At 44.2% G+C, this 26,878-nt stretch overlaps 1 protein-coding gene across 1 annotated transcript; it reads left to right on the forward strand.

Annotated features, from left to right (window-relative positions):
• The first annotated feature begins 345 nt into the window (after window positions 1-345).
• Window positions 346-26,811, forward strand: igsf9b (immunoglobulin superfamily, member 9b). Its single transcript, XM_085181521.1, is given in 23 exon segments — window positions 346-1,947; window positions 7,446-7,541; window positions 9,857-10,063; window positions 16,390-16,536; window positions 17,417-17,568; window positions 17,761-17,878; window positions 18,174-18,315; window positions 18,589-18,734; window positions 18,843-18,985; window positions 19,074-19,214; window positions 19,310-19,426; window positions 19,505-19,655; window positions 19,755-19,866; window positions 19,948-20,123; window positions 20,222-20,460; window positions 20,592-20,676; window positions 20,767-20,937; window positions 21,086-21,122; window positions 21,356-22,647; window positions 22,650-24,771; window positions 24,921-25,078; window positions 25,968-26,179; window positions 26,391-26,811. Coding segments are annotated over 21 exon segments (6,117 nt in total). The 5' UTR covers window positions 346-1,947; window positions 7,446-7,480; the 3' UTR covers window positions 26,168-26,179; window positions 26,391-26,811.
• Window positions 26,812-26,878: the final 67 nt, after the last annotated feature.

Below are 26,878 nucleotides of genomic sequence, written 5' to 3' on the forward strand. Positions count from 1 at the left end.
AATGCTAAGTTGGTTTAACTGTAGATACAGATCTCGTTCCCTGCTAATACACTTTTTTATTTTATTTTACACACTGTAGTTTTGAGTTTTTTAGTGTGTTGGCTTTTAGGAAAAGTAATGTGAGATTTATGGTGATAACAATAACTGGTTCTTGCTACTATGACGTTTAGCGGAAAGCTAATTCGTGTTCTTTATTGGAGATTAAATTAGCATTTTTTTTTAAATGTATGTTTATCGATTTCTAAAACATAGTTTTTACTGGCATTCAGATTATCAAACGATTGCAGCTTTTTTTTTTTTTTTAAACCCCACTGTTAAGAAATTTCTTTCTGGTAAAAAAAAAAGTCAGCAGGCTTGTAACAAGCTATTATAAGATGGCTATAAATTATGTATAGCACTGATAAATTTTAGGTGATCTTACTGAAGAGGTTAGGTTAGTGTGCCTGTATTATAACAAAATCACAGCTAATCCCGAACATGAAATGGTAAATATTGTTACAAACATGTCCGTTTAAGTTAGTTTTGCAGATAGTTGGAGCTACTTCCTCGCAGCATGTTTTTTTAAATGTATACCTGTTAAATGATTTAACAGCCGACTAAAATGTGTCCTTAAGGTTTGTGTTTGCCTTTTGTTAAGACCATCACCCGTTTTTCCCACGGAAAGGCGCTTTTGTCTGAGGCGCTAAAGGACCAATTTCATAAATTAACACAGACACAGGCAGTAAAGTGACGGAAGTGTATTATTTCACCTTCAAAATTAAAGATACGTTAAGCGATAGCTTCCTAAACTGGAGTTAAACACTTCTATTATTACTTGATCCAGTATGCCTTTGTAGGAACTGTTTAGTGCTGGCATTATTTTTGTTGTTGTTATTTATAGATTTGTAATTGATTGTAGCTGTGAATATTAGGTCAAAACTGCTAATACCGTTATGAATCATGTTCAGTGTTTTTCACGCATTCATTGAGCTGGCTTGTTAAATGCTAGATTTGTTATAAGTGTAAACATAAACAGTATAAAATACTGTTTTACAGACACTGGGTGTGACAGGGAAACGACATGCACAGTAGTGCTTGGATGCTGAAAAGAAAGAAACTCAATGGACTTAAGCATTTTGGCATTTACACAGTGACATTAGCAAGTTGACATCTTTTATCTTTAAATTCCTGTTCTGATTGGGTTTTTTTTTTTCGTTATCAATTAAAAAAATTAAAACGTAAAGGCTTTAATTTGAAAGTTCTACCAGGAAGCTTCGTCGTTGTGCTCTGTGCGAGTTGACAGCCGTTGAAACGTCGCTGTGGTGGGAGGAGGAGGGAACGATAATAACGGGAGGAGGGCCGCCACCGCGGGGAGAGTATCAACAGCAGGGCTCAAACTAAACGTGTAGTATGCTCTCTTTCTGATGGATCTTGCACCTGTTTGAGGATCAAAGTGCTCCAAATCGACCGAGAGCCTTTCAACTTCTTTCTGAACTCTGTTATAAACTCTCCCTCACGATTAAAGGCACTTTGAGGGAGTTTGGACTGAGAAGATTGCGCACATTTAAAAAGAAAAAGAAAGCCAGTGCTCGGAGTGTTTAAATGGACTTTAAATGGACTGATGTCGGAGTCATGAGGGTGGCATGCGTTAATGGATTTTATTGAAGCTGCGAAGAGTTTTTTTGGAAAGTCTGAGCACCATGGATGTCGAGGAATAGCAAGACTTTCTTTTGATCCACGCTCGGACTGAAAGAGGGGAAAAAAATGTGACCACCTGCCTTCTTCTCCCAGCACCTTCTTCTTTTTCTTTTAAGTCGTGTATGTGTGTGTGCGTTTGTGGTGTTTGATCTCTCTGAAGAGAAAGGAATAGACGGATAAACTGGGTCTGTAGCAGGAGTCTAAAAGAAGAGCATCAATGGACTGAAACACTGCACTTTCTGCTTCAAGTGAAAAGTGCCTCAAGCAAAGGTAAGGAGCTGGGCGGGCAGAGCTAAAACATCCTCCGCAGGCTAGTCAACACCAAACATCCTGTAGAAGTTTCTTTGTACTAAATCAGCACAGCTTGAATAAGAATATCTGTGAGATTTCTGTGGTCTTAAGGCCATTTAACAGGAGCCTTTGGTTGGTGTTTAAATTACTCCATTTGGTTCCTTTTGTTATGATTATTGTAATTTTTTTTAAAACTAGTAATTTTGCCATGGTTAATGTCTAGTTTCCAGTTAAAAAAATACTTGCACAGAGCCATCTTTGTGCAGGATTTGTTTATGTTTTGGGTAGCACATGCAGCACTTGTAATCCCCGAATGAGTGTTTCCTTCATGTTAAAGCATTATGAATAGGTTTCACACGTTGTAATGGCCCTTAAATCAGCACTGTTCCAGTCAAAATACGTTTTTTTTTGTTTGTTCTTTATTTAGGCCCCCTCGTCTTAGGTGGCATCGGCTCTTCTGAGTCAAACAAAAGGTGTACCTGTTTTGTTTCATATAGCGAGATGGGTGTTGACATAAAGGGCTGTGCATCAAAATTTACTGTAAGGTGCAGCAGTACAGTGGCTTATGGCTTGTTTTTTGCCGTTTCATTTTTGGACTAGTTTATCAGGGTGATGCATGTTATGGGACAGAACCTCATCGTTTTGTGCTAAAGAGTGCAGCAGCCCTGTGCTTTATACATAATATACAGTGTGTGCTTTGTTGTTTCCCTTCCTTTGTTTTTGTTGTGCTTGCTGATTGGTAAAAAGGGAGGTGCATAGGGGTACAGATCACTACTGATGCCTTGTAGTCCCCTCTGTTAGAAAATCACTTTAAAGATTATGCTTGCTTTCAAATTGGAAAGAATAGTATGTGCTATTTCCCCCCAAAAAGCACACTACTCTGCACTACTCTGCTATTTTCACATGCACTAGTGTTTGCAACAACATAGTTTTGTTTTTGCTTTTTTAAATTGCTTTTGCATTATTTACACTGAGGGAGCACTAAAAGCAGTTTTGCATTTTACTGCTAGAATCCTTAAAGTCCATGTTCAGCAGTCTCAGCTTAACAAAGTCTGTGTGTGTCAGATCCCAGCCCGGGTGTCATTTTACACACGGCTATCCCCCTATAATTCAGCAAGCCTTGACATTTTACTGGAATATTGCATTGTTCAAAACACTATGTGGCAAACTGTCCCCTGTAGGCAGATTGTCAGGCTGCAGGAAATTGATTGCACCGAGGAGCAGATTATTCATGAGTCGAAAGTGGTTACTGAAAATGATTCTGTTATTGTGTGTAAGATGGAGCGTCTGTTCCTCCATGGTGAATTTAAGCCTGTGACAGTACTGAGGGATATACAGGAAAGTACATGTAGTAAAGCATAAAGATTAAAGAGAGGGTCTAATAAACTATTTCAAGCTTTGCAGTGTTTCATATTTGGATGCTGTTGCATGTAATAGATCTCAATTTTGACCTGGGAAATAACAGCTTTTCCTCTAAGCAGAGAAACGAGCAGCATGCCATTAACATACTGAAAAAGGCCAGTTCTGTGGACGTCCTTTGAGTCTCATTGATCTCCAAGTTAGGCATGTGCTTCATGGCTGGACCCCAGAGTTTGTGACCTTTGCTTTTAGACCATTGATTTCTTTCACTGTCTTGTTTTGAAAGAAACTTTATGGGACTGACCTGGTCCTGAAAGTTTGTTGGGGGGCAGGGAGACTTACAAGAGTGATGTTAGATGCCTTGCTTTACTCAGCACTTACCGTCCCCCCGGGATGTCTGAGTGAGTATTATCCTAGGATAAAACAAAACATGAAGTTAAACCACTCATGCATGAAGCAGTAATCTGCAGCAGTATTTGGCTGCTGAAAAAGTGCAGAGTAAATGTAATACTGTTTAAGTTTCGATGTGCGACTGAAAACATTCAACCACGGCAAGCAAAGTTTTTCCTGGCTTGGAACGGACCTTTGGGAGAAGACTAAGCATGTAAGCACGAACGAGCCTGTGTTACCTTATTTGACAGCAATCTAAGAATTTTCTTGGTATTTTCGAGCGTTTGATAAACACAGATGTCCTGTTTAGCAAAGGAAACCCTTATTTAAACAAAGTAGTGGAAAAAAAAATACAGTGTTGGGAGTGGGGGTTTCCTTTGGATTTGGATAAAACTTGTGGATAAAAACAACAAAAAGCTCCCTGTGCAGGAAAAACCCTGGTTCCGTTATCAGTGTTGTTGTGCTAGGTGTTAGGTCACTAACGATTACTATGTTAATCCATATAAACTAGGCTTTCCCCGAGAGCAGAGGACCCTACTCTCGTGCCCAATGTGTGCTAAGCTCATTTCCTTTAGTTAAAGTTAATGTCAATACCATTTCTGAGCTTGGTTACAGTGCCAGGGACAAAATCCATGAATCGATCGCTACGCCGTGCGTGCTTGTCCAACCAGTCTGCTTTGGATTACTGATTTTTCAAACCTATTCCTGCGTTAATGATGGTTCGCATCTTTGTTCTGGATGGTTGCGTGTTATTTTTACATCTGTATCAGAGTCTTGTGCGTACCTGTTAAAGTTTCTACTTGAGCAACACTTGTAGTTCCTGCTACAGGCTGGTTTGTGCTGATGCCACGACCTGTCAGGATTAACAAGGATTACTAAGAGAGTAATGCTGCTGCTTATCAGGCCTGTATCTGTCACTGGCATCACTGATGGATCTGCTTAGGTACCGGTGGATAACGCTCTCACGCCCATTAGGTCAGGAGTTCACTTTTTGTGACAAGTTTTAACACGAGCGTCACATAAAACATCAGAGAATATGATAATTTACTCGTCATTTATAGGCCGAAAAAAGACAGCTGGAAAGATCACTTCATTGCTCATGGTTACTCCCGCGTGTTTAAAAGTGCACCTTTCTTTTTGTGCATTATTCAGCTCATGTCTGAATAATATAATAGTGTGACACAGATGACAGCCATTGGAAGAGCTCACGCCCACCAGCTGTTACAGTTGACAGGTTGACATCAGCTTGCATTTACTGCGAGCAAAACTGTTGATGTCATGTCAGATTTCAGACATGTTCGTTCATCCGTGAGAAGTGGCACCCTTTTAACGCTTGTTATATTATTAAATATAAATTTGGAGGGTGTGAGGGTCTTTGATTTTACTTTTTGAGTCAAGTACCGGCGCTGTAGTTGTTACTACAGGTTTTGCAAAATTTTGAAAGTTGGTGGAGATCAGAAAGACCTTGAGCAAAACCCCTTAAATAAACCCCAGGTTACCCAGGTTTGTCAAAGCATCACACGCCTACTTTTTCTCCACCAGAAGAAATTATAGAATCCTGACGGCAGACTTGTGTGACTTGGCTAGATGACAGACTGCTAGATGACAGACTGTCCTTGATTTGCCTCACGAATTTGATCTCTAATTCAATTACACTATTAACACTCAAAGCAGCAGGGCGGGATTAGACTGGGTGTTACAAATGGCCTGTCCAGAAGGCTAAGTCATGACTAGATCCAAAGCAATCTGTGTCAGTGAAATCCAGCGAAGCACTGGTGTCCACATACACGTTACAGAGCCGACAGTCTTATGCTGAAGCTTGGTTTTTTGTTTTATTCTTGTTTTGTCTTCTCTGTTTTCTTTTTCTAAACACACAAAGGTTGTATTATTCTTTAGTCAAGCTGGCTTTTCATCCCCCGAGAGGTCACTACTCTCATGATGAGTTAGCGTGTAAGACGTTTTACATGCAAGTATACTAATGTCTGTGCTTTTACTGTAGAACAGGAGCTGTTTTCTTCACACGTTAGTTATATACGTGAATCATGGTTGCTTAAAGGTAGTAATTGGCTTAGTCTAATGAGATAAATAGAAAAAGTTCCTGTGGTTAAATATTTAGTGGCTTGTTTCAGTTTAAGTGTACTCATTTTAACATCTGGGCTCCCTTTGAAGCCCTCTCTGTTCACATGCCAATTAAATGGCCTTCCTCTGCTCCACTGCCTGAGGAAATAATCTGGTCATCCTCCTGCACCTGCAGACAAAGCCCCCACCCACCTGCCCCACAGGCTTCCCCTGTATGTGGTTGTTTCCACATGAAAGTCCTATATCCCGGTCTAGGAGTACATGCAAGTTAGGATGTATTTATTCGTTTTTCATTTTGTCAGAATAACTGTGGAGCTGGTAGATAAGACAGTTGAGTGGTGCACAAACACTTCCCACATTTGTTGGCTGTCAGAAGTGACACAAAAAGAACAAAATCAGTGTCTTTATTTCTTTAATCCATTGTAAGAGTGCTGTTTATCCGTCACCCCTACTGTCCAGCATTATTCCCACAGTCAGAGTAATCCGCCCTTATTTTTACTGCACTGAAATTACTTTGTCATGCAAAAGCTAGTGACTATTTCCCAGACTTGCCCCTGACCACCCTCCTCTTCTTTGCTTGTGCAACCACATTCTTGCCTCTAAGTTTGCTTCAGAAAGGTGCAGCATAAAAGTTATTACTACTACCGCATCTCTCCCCCGGCTCAGCAGAAACGTTGTTGGTGTTGGTCAAGTGCGAGGAGATAAAAGCATCTTTGTGCTGTTCTATTCTGGGCTGTTTGTTTGCTCATGTGCCGCCAAGAGACTAAAGGTCTCAGTCAAATGAGTTAGACGCCCTGTGTTTCTGCAGTGAATATCTGGTTGTAGCAGCAGCTAATATCCAACACCTCGCTGCTTTCTAAGAATACCCTCCGCCTTATATTACCTAAATGAACTTAAAGTAATAAGCTGGTATTAGGAGTACTGAATGACTTAAGGGAAGTGTGCGAAGGCTTCCGTTGTGTTTGAAGGTCAGCAACTTAAACTTGTGCCTGCAATCCAATTTGTGGTTCGCTCCAGCTGTTCTCTTTGTTCACTGAGAAGGAGGTCGGCAAGTCGTGAAAAAGTCCGGTCTGTGAGGCTTGTGAAAATGAAACAGTGTTAACAATATAACATCTGGAGCTGGGCGGTGCACCTTTCAATATTGCTCGTCTAACCTGTCAATTGCTGTTGGCCTATTTAGCATTTGACGAGACCTTCTGGATGAGCTGGACCAATCACAAACACCAGGTTAATCTGTACGTACACCTAGAGCCTTGTAAAGGCCTTCTCTGTGGCCACACATAAACACACACATACACACACCTTGGCCTGTGCAATAAAACATCTACAAGATTCAGACTCCAAGCAATTGCCCTGTCTATTTGTAGCACTTGTTGAAGTAGCTTATTTACCTTAATCCAACCACAGCGCAAACGTACAATTTTCCCCAGGATGATGTGTTTTGAAAGAATATGGTTATTTATAAACCAAGAAGCATCTGGAATGCAGTGCAGTTGTTGGATAATGAGTTGATGTTAACTCGAGGGGTGGGGGGATTACATTTATCTGAGGGGGGATGTGAGGGATGTACTTGTGCAGCGGGGGGATCTGTGAACAGTACAGCAGTATTCTGCTGAGGAGTAATCGGTATGTGTGGTCTTCCTTTTCAGGTTGGGAGATGTGTGAAGGAGTGTGACGGACGGCCATGGGACTGGAGAGACAGTGGCTTCAGGCTGTCACCACTGCTGTAGCCATTTGTCTGCTAAGTAAGTATGCCAATGAAAATACTGAGCCATTGCATATATTAACAGTGCATTTGTGTATTTTATTTCTCCTTGTTGAGCTTTCAGAGATTTTTTGCCTTTGGATTTCTTAGAATAACTCCCCCAGTACACCTGAACTGTCATGTCATGAATTGAGCAATTTTTCAGCACACACACAGGAAAAGCAAACAATTGTAGATCTTTTTTCTGCTAACGTGATAAAACTGATTCCAAAATATGAGGCCCGATTATGCAACAATGACATTGAAACATTATTTAAGATGTCCACATAGGGCTTATGTAGTATTACAGTACAGATTAACAGTGATAACAGTCTTCTTTATTGGATCATGCTTCTTCATCGTGCTTCACCGTTTTGCTCCTTATCGCCAATCTTTAGCGACTGAAATCTCTTTCACGACACTCTTAATAACACTCTTACCTTCAACTTTAAATTTCAGCTTCAATTTTAATTTGTTTAAAGTGGTGAAATGTTTGAATATTTACTCTGTGGCAGGGCAATGGAAATAACAGCTGGTTGTCAGAGAAAATGAGATTGGAGAGGTGATAATAAGATGTTTAAATATGCATATGCTGCACATTGCTTTGGACAGTTGTGTCCTGTCTTGGAACAAATGTAACTTTTCCTAACATTTGCTAATGTGAAGCTTAGTTTGATAAGACATTTTCAGTCATTGGAGACATCACTGCCTCCTTTGTTAAAAAATAGGCCGCTTTATGTTAACTTCTTCATTCAGACACACACACAACACTGATGGATTGAGTCTTGGCATGTGCACGTACAGGGCTTGTTGCACACGAGGTACTGAAGTGAAGTGTTGCCACACCTTTGTCTTGTAGTAAGAGGAGTGCATGTCTGTGTGTGGTTCACAGTACTACAGCAAGTAGTAGCTATCACTGCCCTTTGCTCTCAGGCTCAGAGAGAGAGCTTGTATGTATTTATTGAAGTGTAGACCATTTACCAAACACTTTTTTTGCGAGCTGAGTAATGGGCAGAAGCGATATGCAAAGGGGTAATCTTCCTGAGTTCAGGTTGATGCTGAAAGTGATACTTAAATGTTACTCAGTCTGATCTTGTGAGATTGCTGCTGTGGCTTATATGGAAAGCGACCAGGGTGCACACTCAGACATAAGGCTGATACATTCATATGCCAGCAGATTAATGGAAAGGAGTGCTTGTCTGAAAGGGGATTAAGCCAACCAGTTGTTTTGCTCCATTTTGCAGTTTGTTTACATATTTTCACCAAAGTTGTTGCCAAATCTTTTACCTGCACTAACAAAGCTCAGATGCTTTGCAAAGCAGCTGGCATATGCTCCTGTTTTGTTCCTGCACGCAGTTTGAATGACACCATGATGACTATGGCACTGATCCAATTCCCTTGTGCTAGAGAGAGTGAAGAGGAGGGGTTACAGCTCAGACATGAGTGGACGAGAGAGAATGGGGACAGAATCCAACTTAAATAATATCTCTGGTTGTGGATTTAGATCAATCCTGGATTTATGCTACCCCCCAACCCTCAGCACGCTTCTGTGTGTCCGTGCTTGTGTTTGTAAGGGGGAGTGATGGTGGTGGGATTGATTGTGCTGGCCCATAGACCATGTGTGGACCCCAGGGGGTAGTGGGAGGTCGACTGGAGCGGCCACAGAGCGTCCTGCTGCCCTGCATCAGAGTATCGCCACCAACCCCCACCCTCTGAGATTAAAGTAATCACCAGGCCAGATGAGTAGCAGAGCAAACACTGGCACCCAGTCGCTCACACACCCACATGAGCACATGGCAGCAAAGGGAGATGGGATAGAGACAGGAGAGACTGCTCCAGGTGTCACTAATGGGATTGCTTTGTGTTTGCAGGCTTTGCAGCAATACGATCTTGTCACCAAATGGCACATGGTTGTTTTACATGCCCTCAGATGGCCCGGCTTTTAACAGTCTGGGAAAGTCATATGCAAGGTCCACTTCAGAAGAGCATTCATGACACTGTTATGACTCTTTCCACCAGGTTTTCTCTGTCAGGGCCCCTCGCTGCCTGTGTGGTCACAAACTCTTGTCTTCTCGTCCCTCAAGTTCCCCTCAACTTCTTATCATAGCAAACAATTTTCACAGAAACCAATGACCAGAAGATTTCAAGGAATGTTAATTTAGCTACTTTGGTAGCCATTACTCACTTCAACAGGCCTTGAGCTGCATGATTTATGTGTTTACTCAGATGTGCACTGTTTTATGGACTTTGCACTGTCAGAAAACGTCTGCAGGGAAACGAGTGCTTTATCCCGCTGATATGCTGTTGTCTTTACAGGTGTGTCTCAAGGTGCAGCATCGTTGGTTCGTGCCCGAGAGGGGAGCTCCGCAGAGTTAAGCTGTAGCCTCGCTCCTACATCCAGTGAAGCCACCACCCCAAGCCTCTTTCCACTACATGTGGTGGAGTGGGTGCGTCTTGGTTACAGCGTTCCTGTCCTCATCAAATTTGGAGTGTATGCTCCTCGTGTTCATCCCAACTACAAGGGTAAGCTTTATTCGGATCTGCTCAGTCATGCACTCCTTTCAGGAAACTGATGAAAGACTTATTACTTGGTTGACAGCGCAACCCCCTGAAGTAGAGGTAGATTCCCTTGAAGACCTCACGTCGTGTAAATCTTTCTTCGCCTGCTTTTTGTGGTTCCACTCCCATAAGTGAGCTTTAAAAGCCAGTAGGAAATAGAGAAAAAGCCAACAATGTAAAAGTCTCTGATCAGCGGACAGATTGCTCAGGTCGTGTTTCAGAAGACTTTTTTTGTGAGGGGAGTGGGTAAAACTTCCTTAGCTCATTTGTCTTGTGTGGGCAAAGATAGACATGAGGAGGTTACAGTGGTATTTTTGAACTACTGGGGAGGGGAAGTTTGGATGAAACAATACCCTAAAAAGATAATCCGTCCAAAGCACGGTCCCTGTAATTACAGCTGGTGTTCAGTCTGTGTGTTTCCAGAGTGCAGTTATACTGCAGAGGAAAGGGGAAGGATGAGAATGGATGCGTTTTAGTGGAGGCAGTAAAGGGTGGGGGGGTGGGGCAGCTGAGCAATAACAAGGGGGGTACCAGTAACGCTGCTCACAAGGGGATTAGGAGTGTAGGTGGGGGCTTGGTGGTCTGATGACAGTGTTTTATTAGTATGCTGAGGGGTGACCCAGTAAGGGGAGATTGTTGTGCTGGAAGGAGGATGGATGAAGCAATCGGAATAATGGGAGTTTTCTTGCTGGAGGCCTATAATCCTGTCATTGTCTACCAGGGGACAAAAGACAAAAAAGGGGTATCACAACCTCCCATTGCTTTGCCAAAGCCAACAGGACTAGTAGGACACCCCAAATCCCATGCAGTCCCAACTAGGTCACAGAAATGTACAGAGAACCTTGCTGGATTTGCTATGTGAGGACATACAGGAGGTGCTCAGAGAATCAAGCTGCTGATTTAGAAACATGTTTTCAGCTTTGGACGACTCTAGACCCCACTGAACATTTACAGCGGTCGAAGCACAAATCATGCTCCCACCCCCCAACCCCCAAAACATGCAATTGGACTAAATGTGTTTAGCGGTCTTGTAGGCCGTTAACCATATCATTGTTTAGGAGCAGCCATCTGATACACATGCAGCCATAATGAAGTAAATAATGCAGCAGAGACGTAGCTCAGAGTACAAGAATGTTTAGGGGGTGTCTCCGTGTTTCTGGCAAATTCACCCCTTGCGTGTACTTGTCTGGTGCGGGCTTTTCCCCAGTCTGCATTAGATCCTCATACCTCCCCTCCCACTGAAGGCAGATGGCAGCATGTGAAGCGTGTCAGTGTTGTGGGTCTAATGTATTCTACTCTCAAATTAAAAATGTTGTGGGATTTCAGCTTTAACCACGAGTGAAGTCGGCCACCATTTCCTGGTCTTTGTCTTGGCTTGTTTGAGGACAGGAACGGGAGAATGAGGATGATTTAATTTTAAGGCTTAAGATCAAGAAACGGTTAAGAGATCAAGATAATGAATTATGGGGAAAGAATTACATTGTTGTTCAGTATTTGCAGCATAATGGCCACTTCCATTACAGCTAAGTAAGGTATCAGACTTGAATTTGTAATACTAAATAAGTATTTAGTGAAGAAAAAGCACTACAAAGGGCTGTCTGCCCTTTGTCTGCTGCTTTGTGTCAAGCTCACTGAGGCTATTAACAATTTTAATCTGGGCAAGTTGTATCTCCATTTCCTTTTTCATCCCATTAAACCACCATCTTTTTGATAATGATATCAGGTGTCTCCAAGATTTTACTCTGCATTTGAGGAGTGTCCCAACTAGACACCAGCCTGTCCAGGTCAAAGAGACCATCTCTCGTGTCCTCTCGAGAGAATATCCTGTTCGTGCCGCTCACTCCTCTGCCTCTCTGTTTCACACACAGCATGCCATGGAGATCTGAACATTAGTCAGCTCAGAACAAAGAGGAAACAGCCAGATAAACTCTGACTGACACGCTGCTGTTATATTTGTTGAGACAATATGTTGGAGTCTTGCGGTGTCAGGATGGTTTACCGTTGCAAGTCTAGATCAAATACGTCCTGTGTGCTGAAGTAAATGAGTGGCGATTGTGAGCGGGGGGGAGACTCTGACCTGAGGTTAGAAGGATAATAGGCAAACCCCGAGATCTCAGCAGGCCTCCATCACACTCTCAGTGTGACCTCGAACAGTGGAGAAGTTAAAGCCTGCATTTGTCACACACACACACAAGACAAGTTTTTATACCCGAAGAAGCACAGACAGTCTTTCCACTCATAAACTTATATGGAATTTAATATTAACTCACTGAGCTTTAGCAAACAACGCTCTGTTTGAGAACTCCAAAAGCAGAAAATAGATCACTGAAATGTGAAACTGAGGGCTCCATGATCTTCAACCAGTTTTTCTGCTATAACTAGACCAGCGTGATGAACAGCAAACAATGACACAATAGAAGAAGAATACCAGCTGCAACTTGGGGATTTCATGTTGCTTGAGCAGCAGGCCACCACAGAAGGCCCTATTACCTCATACCTTAGGTTAGGCAGCTAGGCACATATTAAATCTGTGAGATACAGTCCAAGGGCTTCAAACAGCTTCCATAAAGGCTTGAAGGGGAATAGTTCAAGTAACCAATGCTCACTATAAGTAAAAACTTCAGCAAAATCTGGTTTTCTACCTACAACTTTGCTTACAACAAATTTGATATTCACAAATTATGGCATGTCTAACTGAACAACTTTAAAATTTAACAACTGGCAATTATTAACATCAGCGTTATCTCTTCCTGAACCGAACAGCTCAAGATCAACTTCTGCACTGGAAAACAGGCCAAATACATCTCACGGCACCGACCTACGGATTTTAATTTCAGAGATTTTAATATTAAAACTAATACTTTTTCTTTGCAATCATGTGTAAGAGCTAATGCCTGTGATAAGTTGAGTTCCCATTGTAGTGAAATTCAGCACGTGAGCCGTGTGTGCTCGCTCGGCCAGAGTTGGGCAGAACAAGAGGGACAGAGTTAACTGTAATCTATCTCACGACAAAGAGCTATTCATAAGAGGGTTTAACTGATTAGGGGGACAGGAGGATTGAAGAGAGAAATTTGGGGGAACGGGAGGGGTGAGCTGTCAGAGGCAGGGGGCCGGTCTCAGACTTATGATTGTATTCAAATCAAAACACGTCCCACAATGCACCTCTGCCCGGCTCTCTTATGCACATACGAGTAGACAAAGAAAAGCAGCGCTGGTGCTTCTCCAAACAGAATAATCTTTCTTCCTCACTCGCTATTGTCTGGCATAAAATTCACAGTACTCCATGTATTACTTTGTCAGTAACTTCCAGTGGGAACTCAAAAGGCTAAAAATAACATGTTGGTTCATTCTGCCGGAACAATTAAAACCTTGTGCCGAGGCTATGGTAGTCACAACAATAGGCAAAGAAAGTGCTGTGCATCATAAATGTAAGTGTGAAATATGATGTGTTGCACTGCAGAGGTTTCACTTGCAGAAAAAGATGCATTAATCTAAACAGGAGATCAGATCAGTGAGGTGAAGCCAGCTACCGGCCAGCGGCACGACTATAAAAGAACAGTCGCGCCTAACCTGCCACCCACTAGGCGAGAACCTGACAGGCTAATATGAGCAGGGTGCGTTTCGGAGCTTCAAACAGCGCTGCTGGATTAGCGTTTCCATTTTCTTCCCATTGGCTGCACTGCAGAGCAGCTCAACCTGTTGGAAACAAGTGCTCATTTTAAGATAGACTGTAGCTGTCATGCGATTGCTGCCGGAGCAAAAACAGTGAGGAGGAGGAGGAAGAGGAGGAGGAGGGTTGAGATGAGATGGGGGCGCAGTTATGGTTTCAGCAATCCTCTCCCTGAGTGCCATAGAGCCTAATCATGTTTGTCTCTCGAGGACTCGCGGACATTGCGCTGATGTAGGACCAGGGAGAGTGATGAATGGCGTCTGCTGGAGCACAGAGGTCAGGAAGGTCAACCTTTCATTGGTTGCCTGTGGATTATTGATGAACCAAATTCGACTAACCTCTCTGTAACCTCTTGCTCAGTTCCTCTTGGATTTAAAAACAGGAAGTGTTTTTCACTGGTGTGGTTTATAATTTTCCCAGGTTTTGTATTCAGCTGTTGCAGAATATTTGCATTGTGCCTGAGAGCGAAAAGCAGCCTTTCAGTGAACATCCTTAGGGTAGAGCACCTGCCGAGTGCCATCTGAGATTTCAGTTCAAGTCCGAAGATGCAACATTCATATTTAAATAAAGCAACATTTGTCACGCAGCCTCCGTGTGTGCTCGGCCACAGACTCAAAAGACCTCTCTTCTTGCGCTTCTCATTAATTTCTCTCACTCTTCCTTGTGCTCTTGGATGTGACACAAGACCCCCCCTTTCCAATTGTAATTTCTCAAATCTGTGACAGTACAATCCCCCCTCCCTCCGCTCGCATGATCGACCCGTGTTTGGTCGTGGCGTGTTTCTACAGCAACTGAATTCAAATCTAAACCTACAGCCCGGGCTTTTCTTGGTCTAGTCTCTATGGTAACCTGAGAGAATGAGGAATGGGGGGGCGCTTCCATGTCTTTGTGGTGACGGATAAGAGGGAGGCTACGGGAAAGGGTTAAGTGTTCAGCAGTGAAACCCAAATTTCCCTGTGTAGACTCAGGGGGCAGGGCACTCAGATTTTGAAAATCAACATGTGTACACACCCACGTGTTTCTGCAAGATCAGTGCCCGGGGCAGACGGACACGTTATAGCAGCCAATCAGATGGATTTTTTTAAGTATCCCATAAGGTGGAAGTCAAAAAGAGGGTGATGCTGCGCCTCCTCTTGTCCTGCAGTTGCTGATTAATTGCAGGTCTAATTAGAAAAAGTGGAAAAGGAAACAAGAAGCTCGGGAGAGGATCCTAAGGATCAGGATAGGAGAAAAAATACCTAAAGTTATCCCGTAGCTGTTATCATCTAGCCCTGCCCAGTTGTTTGAAAGATGCTGAGCTGAAATCAGAGGTATTCATTTTATGGAGCCTCTAAGTAACACTTGCCTGTCTTCCGGGAGGTCAGTCAATCATTAAACCTAGCTATTTAGCACAGCAACTGCCCCAGTCAGGAATGCAGGGTTAATTGTTAGCCATTGTTGCCTGTCTTTACTCTCAGTGTGTGTTTCACCCGGTCTTTAGGCCATATACAGAGTTAAATGACTTTCATAGCTGCCAGGCTCTCTCCAGACGCTGCTGTCTGGAGAGAGCTGGTGTGAATAGTGACGATATTGTATTTCTTGCGATATTGTTGCTTCAGGGTTGCAGGGCATTCAACGATTCTGTCCTGTTGAGCTGGAGAAGATGATATCTATGCTGGCTGCTACTTTTTTTTTTTTTTTTTGCAATGCTTTACTATTATTACTTTGCAGAGATGATTGATTATGACACTTTATCTAAGCAACGTGTTAGGAGCAAGCAAGAATTACAGGACGCTGGACACTGATGGGTCACTGTTTACTTTCAAACTGCTTTGGCAGGGCCTGGTATGAGCAACGTGTGTGTTTCCTTCCTGCACGCATCCTCCTGTCTTTTAAAACTCTGTGATTGAAGGGCAAGAAAAGAGTTCATTGAGAGACTGAATAAAAGGAGGGGGTGTACCCTGAAACCAGGCTGCAGTCACCAGGCAACCAGCAGATCAAGTTTCAAAGCCTGACAAGGAGTTGTAAGAAGTACAGAGAAGAGGAGAGGGAGCAGAGCAGGGGCTGTGTGTGACAGGAAAATGTGTGTGCGTGCTTGTGCGTGGATCCATCTGCCTTTTAATGGCGTTCACACACGAGTTCAGAGCGTGCATCTGCCAGGCCCTTACATTGTTTACTACTGTCCATTGCCCCCGCCTAACAAAAAACGGCTTATTTTTATCACACACTGCGGTGGGTTTCTCCTTTAAGCTTAAACTGCATTCAAGTATTCCTGGCATACTCATCTTAGCTCTCCACTTCGCCAACCAAACCCTAAATGACAGGACAAAATCTGTCGTCTTGCACATCGTTATAATCATCACTGTAGTGATTCATGTCTTTCAACTCTGTCTCAGGGCCACTGACTTCTCATCACTTGAGCTGCAAATTTTCTTAATTATTGGTTTTGTTACTCGCTGCAAACATTCGAGCTACTGTTGCACTTCGCACTGTTCGTGGGTGTGTCTGTGACTTTGATCGTGCCCATTGTGACACTGGGTCCTGTGCATGATAAGCCCTTTCCTGCATATGCTGACTCTGCCTGTCTGCTTGCGTGTATGTGCTGACTCTTTCTCTGTCCCCCTCACCCCTCCTCTCACAGGCCGTGTGTCTCTGACCCGGGGTGCCTCTCTGCTGATAGAACGGCTAACCCTGGAGGACGAAGGCTGGTTCGAATGCCGCATCCTGCTCCTGGAGAGCAAAACCGACGACTTTCGAAATGGCACATGGACCTTCCTCTCCATCACAGGTGCAGCACTGCAGGGTTTTGGGGACTCGAGAGCTGCTCCTTTCGTTGCTCATCACTGGCACTGTCCTTATTTAGAACAGCTACAGCATGGGGCCTGGCTTGGACTCTGAAGGCCCTGGCAAGCTGAATAGTGTTATTCCAGTGTATAAAGAGGTTCTAAGTGACATACCTTGCACCCAGTAATCACATCGTGTCTGTCTGTGCCTAGCCTGCTGTGAAGTAAGGCTGGCTTTTAGAATGGCACTGTATCCTTGGTTTGTGTTTTACATGCAAAAAGCTTTTAACCCACGTACATCTCCCGCCCTCTCACCTGCACTGGTTATGTTGTGGAACATTTAGAAGTTAAAATGAAAGTGTGACGTAAGTATTAGATATGATTGTAAGCCTACATCAGGATCGACATCAAAGCTTATTTTTGGAACACAACAGTGTTGCATTGTTCATAAATTGGAATCTGTTTAGAGTATTAGACACTGACAGTGATGATATTTTTAATGCAGAGATTGCATATATTTTTCAGCATGGCAGTGTTGAGTAGACGTATGTGCCTCTGTCTGCCAGTTGGAGGCTTACTAGTTATTGTGCTACAATTACAACGTGTCTATCTAAATATATTCACAGTAACTTGTGAAAATCTCTCCTTGTCGCCACTTTATATCCATGCCTGTCTCCACACACTTGTCAGAGCCTGAAATGACTTGCCACTGAGTTCTAATGTAGTTTTAGAGGAGCCACAGGTGGTACTTCTAAACCACAGCAAATCATATCTGTTCCTTTGGATTAGCTGTTGGGGTAGTTCTCCATTTTAAAGTTCCTTTATGTGTCCTTTATGAGTATGTGGATGAAAATAAGTGGTCTATTTGATCTGTCTTTGTTTCAGCTCCACCCGTGTTTATTAAGACACCGCCAACTTTTGTGGAGGTTCTGCTCGGTGACTCGTTGACTCTCAGCTGTGGAGCCCATGGCAACCCTCGACCAACTGTCGTCTGGCATAAAGACGAGAGCCTAATTGAGAAACATGAGAAAATAAAAGTGAGGGGGATTAACAGATGGCATTTTCAGTATTCTAATTAAATACTTAATAATTAGCATTTTCTGCAGGAGTTGCAACTTTGATTTTTCTTTGAAGCAACCTGCTTTGTTGTTCTCTTCATCTCTGCCTCATAGTCTTCCTCTCCCGTTCCATCTTTGTCTTTGATCGTCTTTACCTCGGCCTCTTTTCAGGTGCTCAATGGTAGCTTGTCTTTGGCCTCTGTCACACAAAATATTTCTGGAGTTTATAAATGTCACGTGTCCAACTCAGAGGGGAACCTCACCCACTACATGCAGCTGCAGGTCAAAGGTCAGTGTTTAACTATAAGTCATTGTAGACAAGTGTAATCTCTGCCTACCTCATGATAAGCAACAGCACAAATAAATTCTGTTTAGTGAAATTGTCAATGTATATTTGTCAATGTATATTTTTTTACAGCACTTAAACATGCTGCTTAAACCATGGTTAAATATAATAGTGTATAGTGCCACCTACAGTCTTTTCCTTGCATTGCAGCAATTTAACAATTTTAAAAAAAGTTCTCCCGCCATCATCAGTTGTCCATTAATTCTGGTCATTCTCGTCTGTCTTGTGCTTTGTACAGGCCCTCCAATCATCCTCATTTCCCCAGAGGACACCACTCTCAACATGTCCCAGGATGCAGTTCTGCAGTGTCAGGCTGATGCCTACCCATCAAACCTGACATACGAATGGTTGAAGCAAGGACAGAATGTTTACCATATTGAGTGAGTCCATCATTTCAAAATATCCATTAATATTTTTAAAGCAGCCCTCGGACAGATTGGCGACGTGTCCACGGTGTTCCCCGCCTCTCGCCCTATGGCAGCTGGATAGGCGCCATCCCCCTGTGACCCTAAATTGGTTAAGCAGAAGAAAACAGATGGATGGGTCTCAATGTAGAACCTTTTAAAATTAATAATATTTTAGTTGCTTCAGCAAAGTTTTTTTGTGTCAGTTATTTTGAACTCCTCTTCAAATGTTTATCTTTTTGGTTTCAGATCACTTAAGTCTCGAGTGAAGGTTTTGGTGGATGGAACACTTCTTATCCCTAATCTCATCCCGGAAGATGCTGGAAACTACACCTGTATCCCAACAAATGGGATACTGAGCCCACCCTCAGCCTCTGCCCATCTGAAAGTTAAACGTTAGTCTCTTATCCTGCTGGCATTTTTGTGGTTGCACTTACCAGCGTTCCCTGTGAAATAAGCACTGTAGTAATTTTTTGTGAGTGATTTTTCTTCTGTCATTTTAGATCCTGCGCGTGTAGGCCGAATGCTGCGGGAAACATATTTGCCCGTAGGCATGGAGGGGGTCATTGTCTGTCCTGTCCAAGCCGATCCCCCTGTGCTGTACGTCAACTGGACCAAAGACGGGAACGTTTTAAATCCTGATAATGTAAGTCATGCGCCATGAAATTGAAATGTTTCACTGAGTAGAGATTTTCACCAAAGGGAGTTTGGAATCAATCTTTGTACCTATCCAGTACCCAGGTTGGATGGTGAACTCAGAGGGCTCAGTATTTATAGCGACAGCCAATGACAATGCTGTGGGTATGTACACCTGTACGCCTTATAACAGCTATGGCACCATGGGGCAGTCTGAACCCACCCGTGTCATCTTAAAGGTAAGGCTGTTGTTCTCAACTCAAGTCTTTAGTGTCAGGAAGATGATGCACACTAATTAACGGGCAAAAGTAAAAAGGCTCTTTCCGTCCTTCAGGACCCACCATCGTTCCGCGTGCCTCCTCGACCTGAGTATTTCCAGGAGGTGGGCCGGGATTTGATCATCCCCTGTGAAGCCAGTGGAGACCCTGCTCCAAACGTGACATGGAGCAAGGTACGGGAAATTCTCACGGATGCAGCAACGCGTACGTATTAATTCCTTATTTTAACTAATCTGTGTCCTCCCTCACAGATTGGCCCTACGCCTCGCTCCCCATACACTGTGTTGGCTAACGGCTCCCTCCTGCTGCAGCCAGTTAGTAAAGATCACCACGGGGGTTGGGAGTGCCTGGCCACTAATCGTGTAGCCACTGTCAGTGCAGGCACTGTGGTCATGGTGCTGGGTGAGTGATCAACCGCATCTCTGCAATAAATATGTGACTCCTGCATTCACTGAATTCAAGTGTACTGCCAGCAGTTCAAAGTGACGTTCTCCTCCTCAGGCACCAGCCCTCACGCTGTGTCCTCAGTGTTTGTCACCACAGAGGTGAACCAGGCAAACGTGTCCTGGGTGCCAGGCTTTGATGGTGGATTCACCCAGAAATTCACTGTGTGGTCAGTGACATAAAATACATAAAATATCACACAATCGTTAGATCCATTTCTTTTTTTTTGACTGTTTTGTTTTTCTTCCAGGGTCAAGCAGGCATCCAGGGGGAAACATGAATGGGCGTCTTTGCCAGTGCCAACATCTAAAAACTACCTGCTGGTGACTGGGCTACTTGCCGCCACTGGCTATCAGTTCAGCGTCCTACCTCAGAATAAGCTTGGCTCTGGACCTTTCAGCGAAATTATAACTGTGCGAACTCAAGGTTTGTACAACTGAACTTGTGTTTTGGGTTTGATTACCTCTTACACTTTTTACTACAAGTATTTATAAGTATTAACTTATACTTTGCTTTCTTACCAGCTGTGCCAACAGAAGCACCTACAGCTGTCACCACTCTCCCAATTCTGGATCCTCCCATATTCCTGTCAGCCAACCGGACCGAGCAAGGCGTTCTGCTGCAGTGGTTTCCTCCCGAAGCTCCATTTTCTCCACTGACAGGTTATGTACTGCAGGCCCGCAGGGATCAGGGGCAGTGGGTCATCCTCACCAGCAACATCAGCGCCAATCAGAGTGACCTGCTTGTTCAGGGACTGCTGAGGGTAAGTTCTTATACCTAATTGTTATATTATTTTATATGAAATTAAAGTTGTACTGATTTTTTATGAAAAGCCACTCTTTAAATGAGTGCTAGTTTATGTCTATAATCAAAATCCTGATCCGTCTCTCTCAGGACTCGAATTATGATCTGAGGCTTATGTCTCGCTGCAATAAAGTGCTCAGTGAGCCCAGCGAGTCTGTCAATGTATCCACCATTGGTATGTGGCTTTGTACAAATTACTAAAAGCATTACACCCCGCAAGTTGATAACTGCTGGAATTAGTGGCCTCTGACTGGTGTGATTACAGGGATGGAGGTTTACCCCCTGCGCCCAAGTCTCTTGGAGGTTATCCCTGAGCCACTGTTGGCTGGTGTGTTAGCTGGAGTGTGCTTCCTGTTTGTGGCCATCGTTCTGTCTTTGGTGACAGCATGCTACATGAGTCAGAGGAGACAGCGCCGGCGCAGGAAGAGAAGACAAGGTAAAGTGTGATTTAATCATACAAACACAAGTTTTAAATTTGAAAGTGTGAGCACGTATACGTTTCCCAAGCTTAAGTTAATTATATGATTTGAGAGTTTCATCTGTGCTGGTGTCTGATATTTTTTCCTTTCCTTACATTTTGGCAGATCTGCCATCTGCACTTCAGAAGAGCACATCTCAAGAGTAAGTGTAGGAATCCCCCTATTTATATTGTATTTGAAATAGACCACATGCAGTAATATTTATTTATGGTGCTGTTGTAAAGCTTATTTTCTAATTGATATATGATTATTATGTACATGTGATAAAACGGTAAAGGCAGCTATTTTTATTCTCTGTTACCACGGAAGTAGCTGAGCACAATCTTCAGCTTTAATCAACTTTAACAGTATTTATTTCCTGTCTGACTTTCTCAGAGTTCGCTCACCCCCTCGCAGTCCAGACAGTGTCCTGAAGCTGAAGCTGTGTCCACCACTTCCTTTCTTTCCCAACTCGTCCTGCTCACAGTCCGATCGATCCTCGTTTGACAGGGGAAGTCACGGCGAATACCACGACCAACGGAAGCAACTCTTGTCCAATTCTTCTCCGCCACCTCATTACACACTCTTTGAGAGTCACCTGGGGTCTCAGGCGCCCTCACCAAGTGCTCTGGAGTCCATTTCCAGAGGTCCGGATGGACGCTTCATTGTCCAGCCACTGCCAGAGGGTTCTAGTCCCTCGAATAGAAAACATTTAAAGAAGACTGTCCTACAAAGTAATGGTGGAGCTGGTGGGGCAAGTGGCTCAGGAAGCAGCAGGACATCCTTTAGGGACTCTGCAAAGTCGAGCATTTTAAGCTCAGAGAAAGATGAGAGGAAGGATTCTCCTCTCACAGTGGATGTCCCGGAGCTGAGCAGGCCTCCTTCCTCCCCTGGAAGAGTACGGGCCATGGCCAGAAACTTCTCCCGTCATGGCTGCTTTTATTCTGATGACGAGCAAAGCTCAGAGGCTCTTTTAGAAAGAGCCAGCTTTTATTCAGACAACAGTGAGAAGAAACCCAGTGATCCTCTGAGGAGGTATCGCATGACAGGACACACAGAAGACCTGCTGCCCTCTTTTGGAAGGAGGACAAAGCTTATGGATAGAGACACAGACAGGCCACAGCCTTCAGGCTATGAGCCTATGGAGAGTCAGTTGACTAATAACAGCACCTTAGTCTCACAACTTGACAGTGAGCTGGAGAGGGATAGCATTAACAAGTGTGTCCAGCTGGCAAAAGAGAGGGAAGAAATGGAGAGAGAGCTAAAGAGCTATACAGCTGAGCAAAGAAGTCGAAATCGTGGGAGAGATGAACATCAGACTAATAAAACAGAAAGTCCTCAGAGGGATGAGCCTGAGTCAGAAGAAGAACCTGTATGGAAACCACAAGATGTTAGTATCAGACAGAAACATAGGCCTTTGGGTCAAACAAGTCGAGTGTCTGACTATAGGAGAGCGTGCTACTTTGGCAACACAAGCAGTCCCATGGACCGGCTCCCCATGTCTCGCATTCAGTGGGACATTAGCCCTGTAACATCTGGGACCAGCCTTATTCCTGTACAGACTCCTCAGGAGACCGCATCGCCCAGGCCACGGCGTCCTCGCCTCTGTAGAGACACCACCGAGGACTCACTTGCTGTTGATTTATCACGGTCTCCGGTCACCCAGAACACCTCTCTCCCCACAATCTCCCTGATGTTACCAGTGAACCCCCTTCTATGTGTGTCGACGAACCAGATCGTGCGCGGTCACTGAGTCCTCAGGGAGATCCTGATATATACATGAAGTCCATCAATGAGCAGGACATAATGGAAAAGACACAGCATGAAGATATTGCAGTACGGAGGTCAAGGCATTCGTATGCTTATGGAGGCACTCATCTCTGGGAGACAGCTGCCAAAAGTCCTTCATTAATGAGTGAGAGGCCTGGAAGTTCAGCTTCTTCACCTTATAATCAGCCTGAGAGACCTGCAGACACAGACTACACATCCACAAGGGATCCCAGCACCTCCAGTTACTCTACTTTGCCTTATGAGCATCACAAAGTGGGGCCAAAGGCTAAAGGCAGAGAGACTCAAGTCCAGGATGACCGACGAAGTTCAGGATTTTACTCTGACTTAGAGAAAGAAGGAATCCGAGCACGCTCCCGGAGGAGCGACAGATGCCTTTTCTCTGACAGCCCTAGCCCTATATCATCCTTAACTCTCGTGGAAGAAGCCGAGAGCGACCAGTCTCAATTTTCTGTCCCCAGAATGTCAGACTCCTTCAAGGCCAAGCCCACAGCTCAATCTCCCAAAATGTCCCCACTCCAGACAAGTGCAATTCTCGAGTATCTGAGCCTTCCTGGTTTTATTGAAATGAGTGTGGATGAGCCTGTGGAAGAAGTCACAGACAGCAAAGGGGAAAACTCAGAACTTAAGCCAGAAAAATCAGTGGTGGCTAAACCTGATGTAGTTCCTAAAAACTGGGAGGTTCATGTTCAGGAAAACCGTGAAACTGGCTCAAACCAAGAAGCGGTTTGCTTTAAACAAACTCATTCTGCGGGCGCTGCCGAGGCCAGCTTTGACACTAGTAAAAAACAAGATTATGGACGTTCCCGCCATGGGGAAGCTAGAGTAAGATTTCCTGATGACCCAAAACCATTCTCACCCGGCCCAGAAAAAACTAGCAAGCAGCTCTATGATGAGAAAACAAAGATTCAGGTTGGAAATAAGAGCACATACAGACCCGAATCCAGACTCGGGTCCAGGTCAGCTCACACCTTGTTTAGTGCAGCTAAAGGCATGGCAGATATAGTGTCAAAACACTCGCAGAGTTTTGTAGACAGTAGTGAGTCTTTATCAGAGCAATCCCAAAGACAAGCTTCTCAGGGCAGCAGGACTAATAACATTGTATCGCGTATAAATCAAGCCCCTGTGCCATTTCTAAAGAAATCCTTAAGCATAGGTCCCTGCAGGACTCTTTCAGGCATGGGACAGCCTCGTCCTTTTCTAAAGAAATCTATCAGCCTGGGCCCACAGAGGTGGGAGCACTTTGAGAGCCCAAGGACCTATATTTCTGAGAGATGCTACTGGGACGAATTCCCAAACCCAGATGTCAGGATGAAGTCCTATAGTTTGGGTCGCACACCGCCTTCCCTCCCCAGGCCAGGCCCCTCCTGGAGGGAGTATGTCCCGTTCAGGCGCCCCAGCATGGGCAGCTTAGAGAGGCCTCATCACGCACAAAGATCTTTAGCTAGTCCTTCCTACCTCACGCCTGCTGCGTACCCACCCAGACAAACCTCAGTCTCCCCACTGATGGAACACTCCGATCCACGACGGCAAGCTACCGTTTTCCCAGAATCCTGCAGATGGTCCCCCACTTATCCTGAAGCTCTGAGGTCTGTCCAACATAAATATGTCCCCATGCCCTCTGCTATCCCCATCCCCCACTACCAGCACCAGCACTGGGCAGGATCCAGAGGGGATGGCCTGAAACCCATGGACTCAAGGAGAGGTCCTCCGAGGTCCTACCTGCCCAGGGGCATTAGCTGGCCCTCACCTTACTACGCCCCTTTCCCACCACGAGAGGGGGAGATCTACAGGCAGCCTGACAGGATGATGGGGAGGGGAGGGGAGACCGAGATCCGGGAAGGCAGAGAAATCAGGGAGGGGGGCAGGGCCAGTTATGCCAGCCAGAGCAGTGGTAGAGGGAGTGCTGGACTCTTCCGGCAGTCCCTGTCCATCACTCCCACGCTGCTCAGCTCCCCAGAAACCACAGAGGAAAATGAGCGTCACAGAGCTGACATGGATTTGCCTGAGAGGAGAGCGAAAAGGTGAAACACCGTCACACCGGAAAAAGCAAAACAAACTGGAGCGTCCTCACGGCTGAAGGACTTCTTTCTGTTGCCAAAATAACATTAATATTGTAATTTTACTTGTTGGTAATTGCTTTTATTCTTACCACCTTGTTTTGTTTGTCTAGAAGGAACACATCAGTAGATGAGAGTTATGAGTGGGACTCTGCTGATGCCTGTGTGGACTCTGAGGTCCTGGAGGCCACAAAGTTTGATCAGTCACAAACAGGTTTACAGAGAGGCAGTCGGGATCAAGCTGGTGGCCTCCAGGATCAGCGGTACAAAGGTGACTATTTCGTTTACTTTTCTTCTTTATGTTGCATGTTTCCTTATGAGTGAAATGCTTAGGCGGGATTCACACGGATGTGTTTCATGCTTCGGCGCTCTCACTTTTCATGCACTTTGATATTACCCCAACTAATTTGCTAGTTGCATAAAGGCAGAATTGGCACGACCAAAGACTTGAATCCACGAGTATTTCTTTGATCAACTACCAAACATTTAGATGACTATTTGCCGTGCACTTCCCTACATTAAATCTGGTGACATCACATGTTGCCAAACTAATTATGGATCCATTACTTTGCTTTTGAAATGCCAGTGCAGGCGTCACATCACATTTATTCCGATTTTCCAGAAATCGTGTTAGGAAAATATCCTGAGAGAGCGATGTGGTTGTTTGTGCAGTTCATTGTCAACACAAAGAAGAAGTCCATCTTCTTCTTTGTAGAAGAAGATGGACAAGGTGAGGTTAAATAATTAACCTCACCTGCAACCACTTTGGCAGATGACTCAGCCAGGTGGAGGTTTCTTCCTGTTAAAAGGGAGTTTTTCTTTCCCACTGTCACCAAGTGGTTTTTTTACAGGGGTCATGAGATTTTTGGGGTTTCTCTCTATTATTATAGTGTTTTTTCATCTTACAATATAAAACGTCTTAAGGCGATTATTGTTGTGAATTGGCACTATCTAAATAAAAGTGAATAGAACAAAGTTTATAAGAGCCAGCTGGAAAACAACCACCGTCAAGCACTGAAGCAGCATATCCATGTGAATCCTGCCTTACAGTGATGGCTGCATGTGTTCATCTTGTGCCCTCGTGCTGTGATTATTGTGAGCTTGTCCCATGACATGCCCATCCATGCATTTCCTGTGCCTCACCTCACCCACCCCCCCAGGCCCGTCTCCCTCAGTCAGCCCGCCAGTTTTCAATCCACCTCGATGCCAGTTCAGCCGCTCTCTAAGTGAAGCACGTTTCAACGCTCTCCGCCTGGAGTACGAAGAGTACAGGCGGGCTCAGGAATCCATCTGTTCCCGTGAGCCCTGCGTCACCCCTGGCCATGATTCAGACTCTGACTCCAGCTCAGCACTGCTCTAGCAGCTTAACTCGGTCCGTTATTCTGCCTGCCCTCTCGCCTTTTTCCTCCTTTCTCCACCTCTCACTGGTCGCCTTGCTTGCACCATCTTCTTGCCTGCTTTCATATCATTGATGTGCAGTGAAGTTGTGCTTGATTAAAACCTTCTGATTATATTTAAAATCCTTTAACCTGGCCCTTCAAGGTTCGTGTAATGCTAAACTCCTGTGTTTTTGTCTTTCACAGGTACCTCTAAGGGAGATATCAAATAGCAGTTTTAATGAATGAACGACAGCGCTGTGGTCACCACACAGTCACACCTCACTGGAGCTTTGTTATGTGAATCCTCTGTTAAAACGGACATTGCTCATCAAATGTAAGACGGCAACTCTTCGGTTGTTTTTGGATTACGTATTCTTTTTCTTGTCTTGTTGTTCCATTGTGTTTTGCATAATGAAGCTGAAAAGGAATTATTTATTTTTCTTACAAAGCGCGTGCAGCTGTGTTTGAGGCTTTATTTTGTAATCTTGACAATCAGGCCCAAAGGAATGAAAAGTTTAGTGAGGCATAAAAATGTTTTTACAGTCCACAGCTCAGAAAGACCTGCTTTATAAAAGCAACAGCCTGCTACATATTTGGACTGTTTAAGACGCTCCTTTAGTAAAAAGGGGATGTTAACATCCCCTTATGTTAAAAACATAAGGGGATGTTTGGCAGTGTCTGTGTCTCTAATG

The sequence above is a fragment of the Neolamprologus multifasciatus genome, chromosome 12, assembly GCF_963576455.1.
Source record: "Neolamprologus multifasciatus chromosome 12, fNeoMul1.2, whole genome shotgun sequence".
In the NCBI taxonomy this organism is placed as follows: domain Eukaryota; kingdom Metazoa; phylum Chordata; class Actinopteri; order Cichliformes; family Cichlidae; genus Neolamprologus; species Neolamprologus multifasciatus.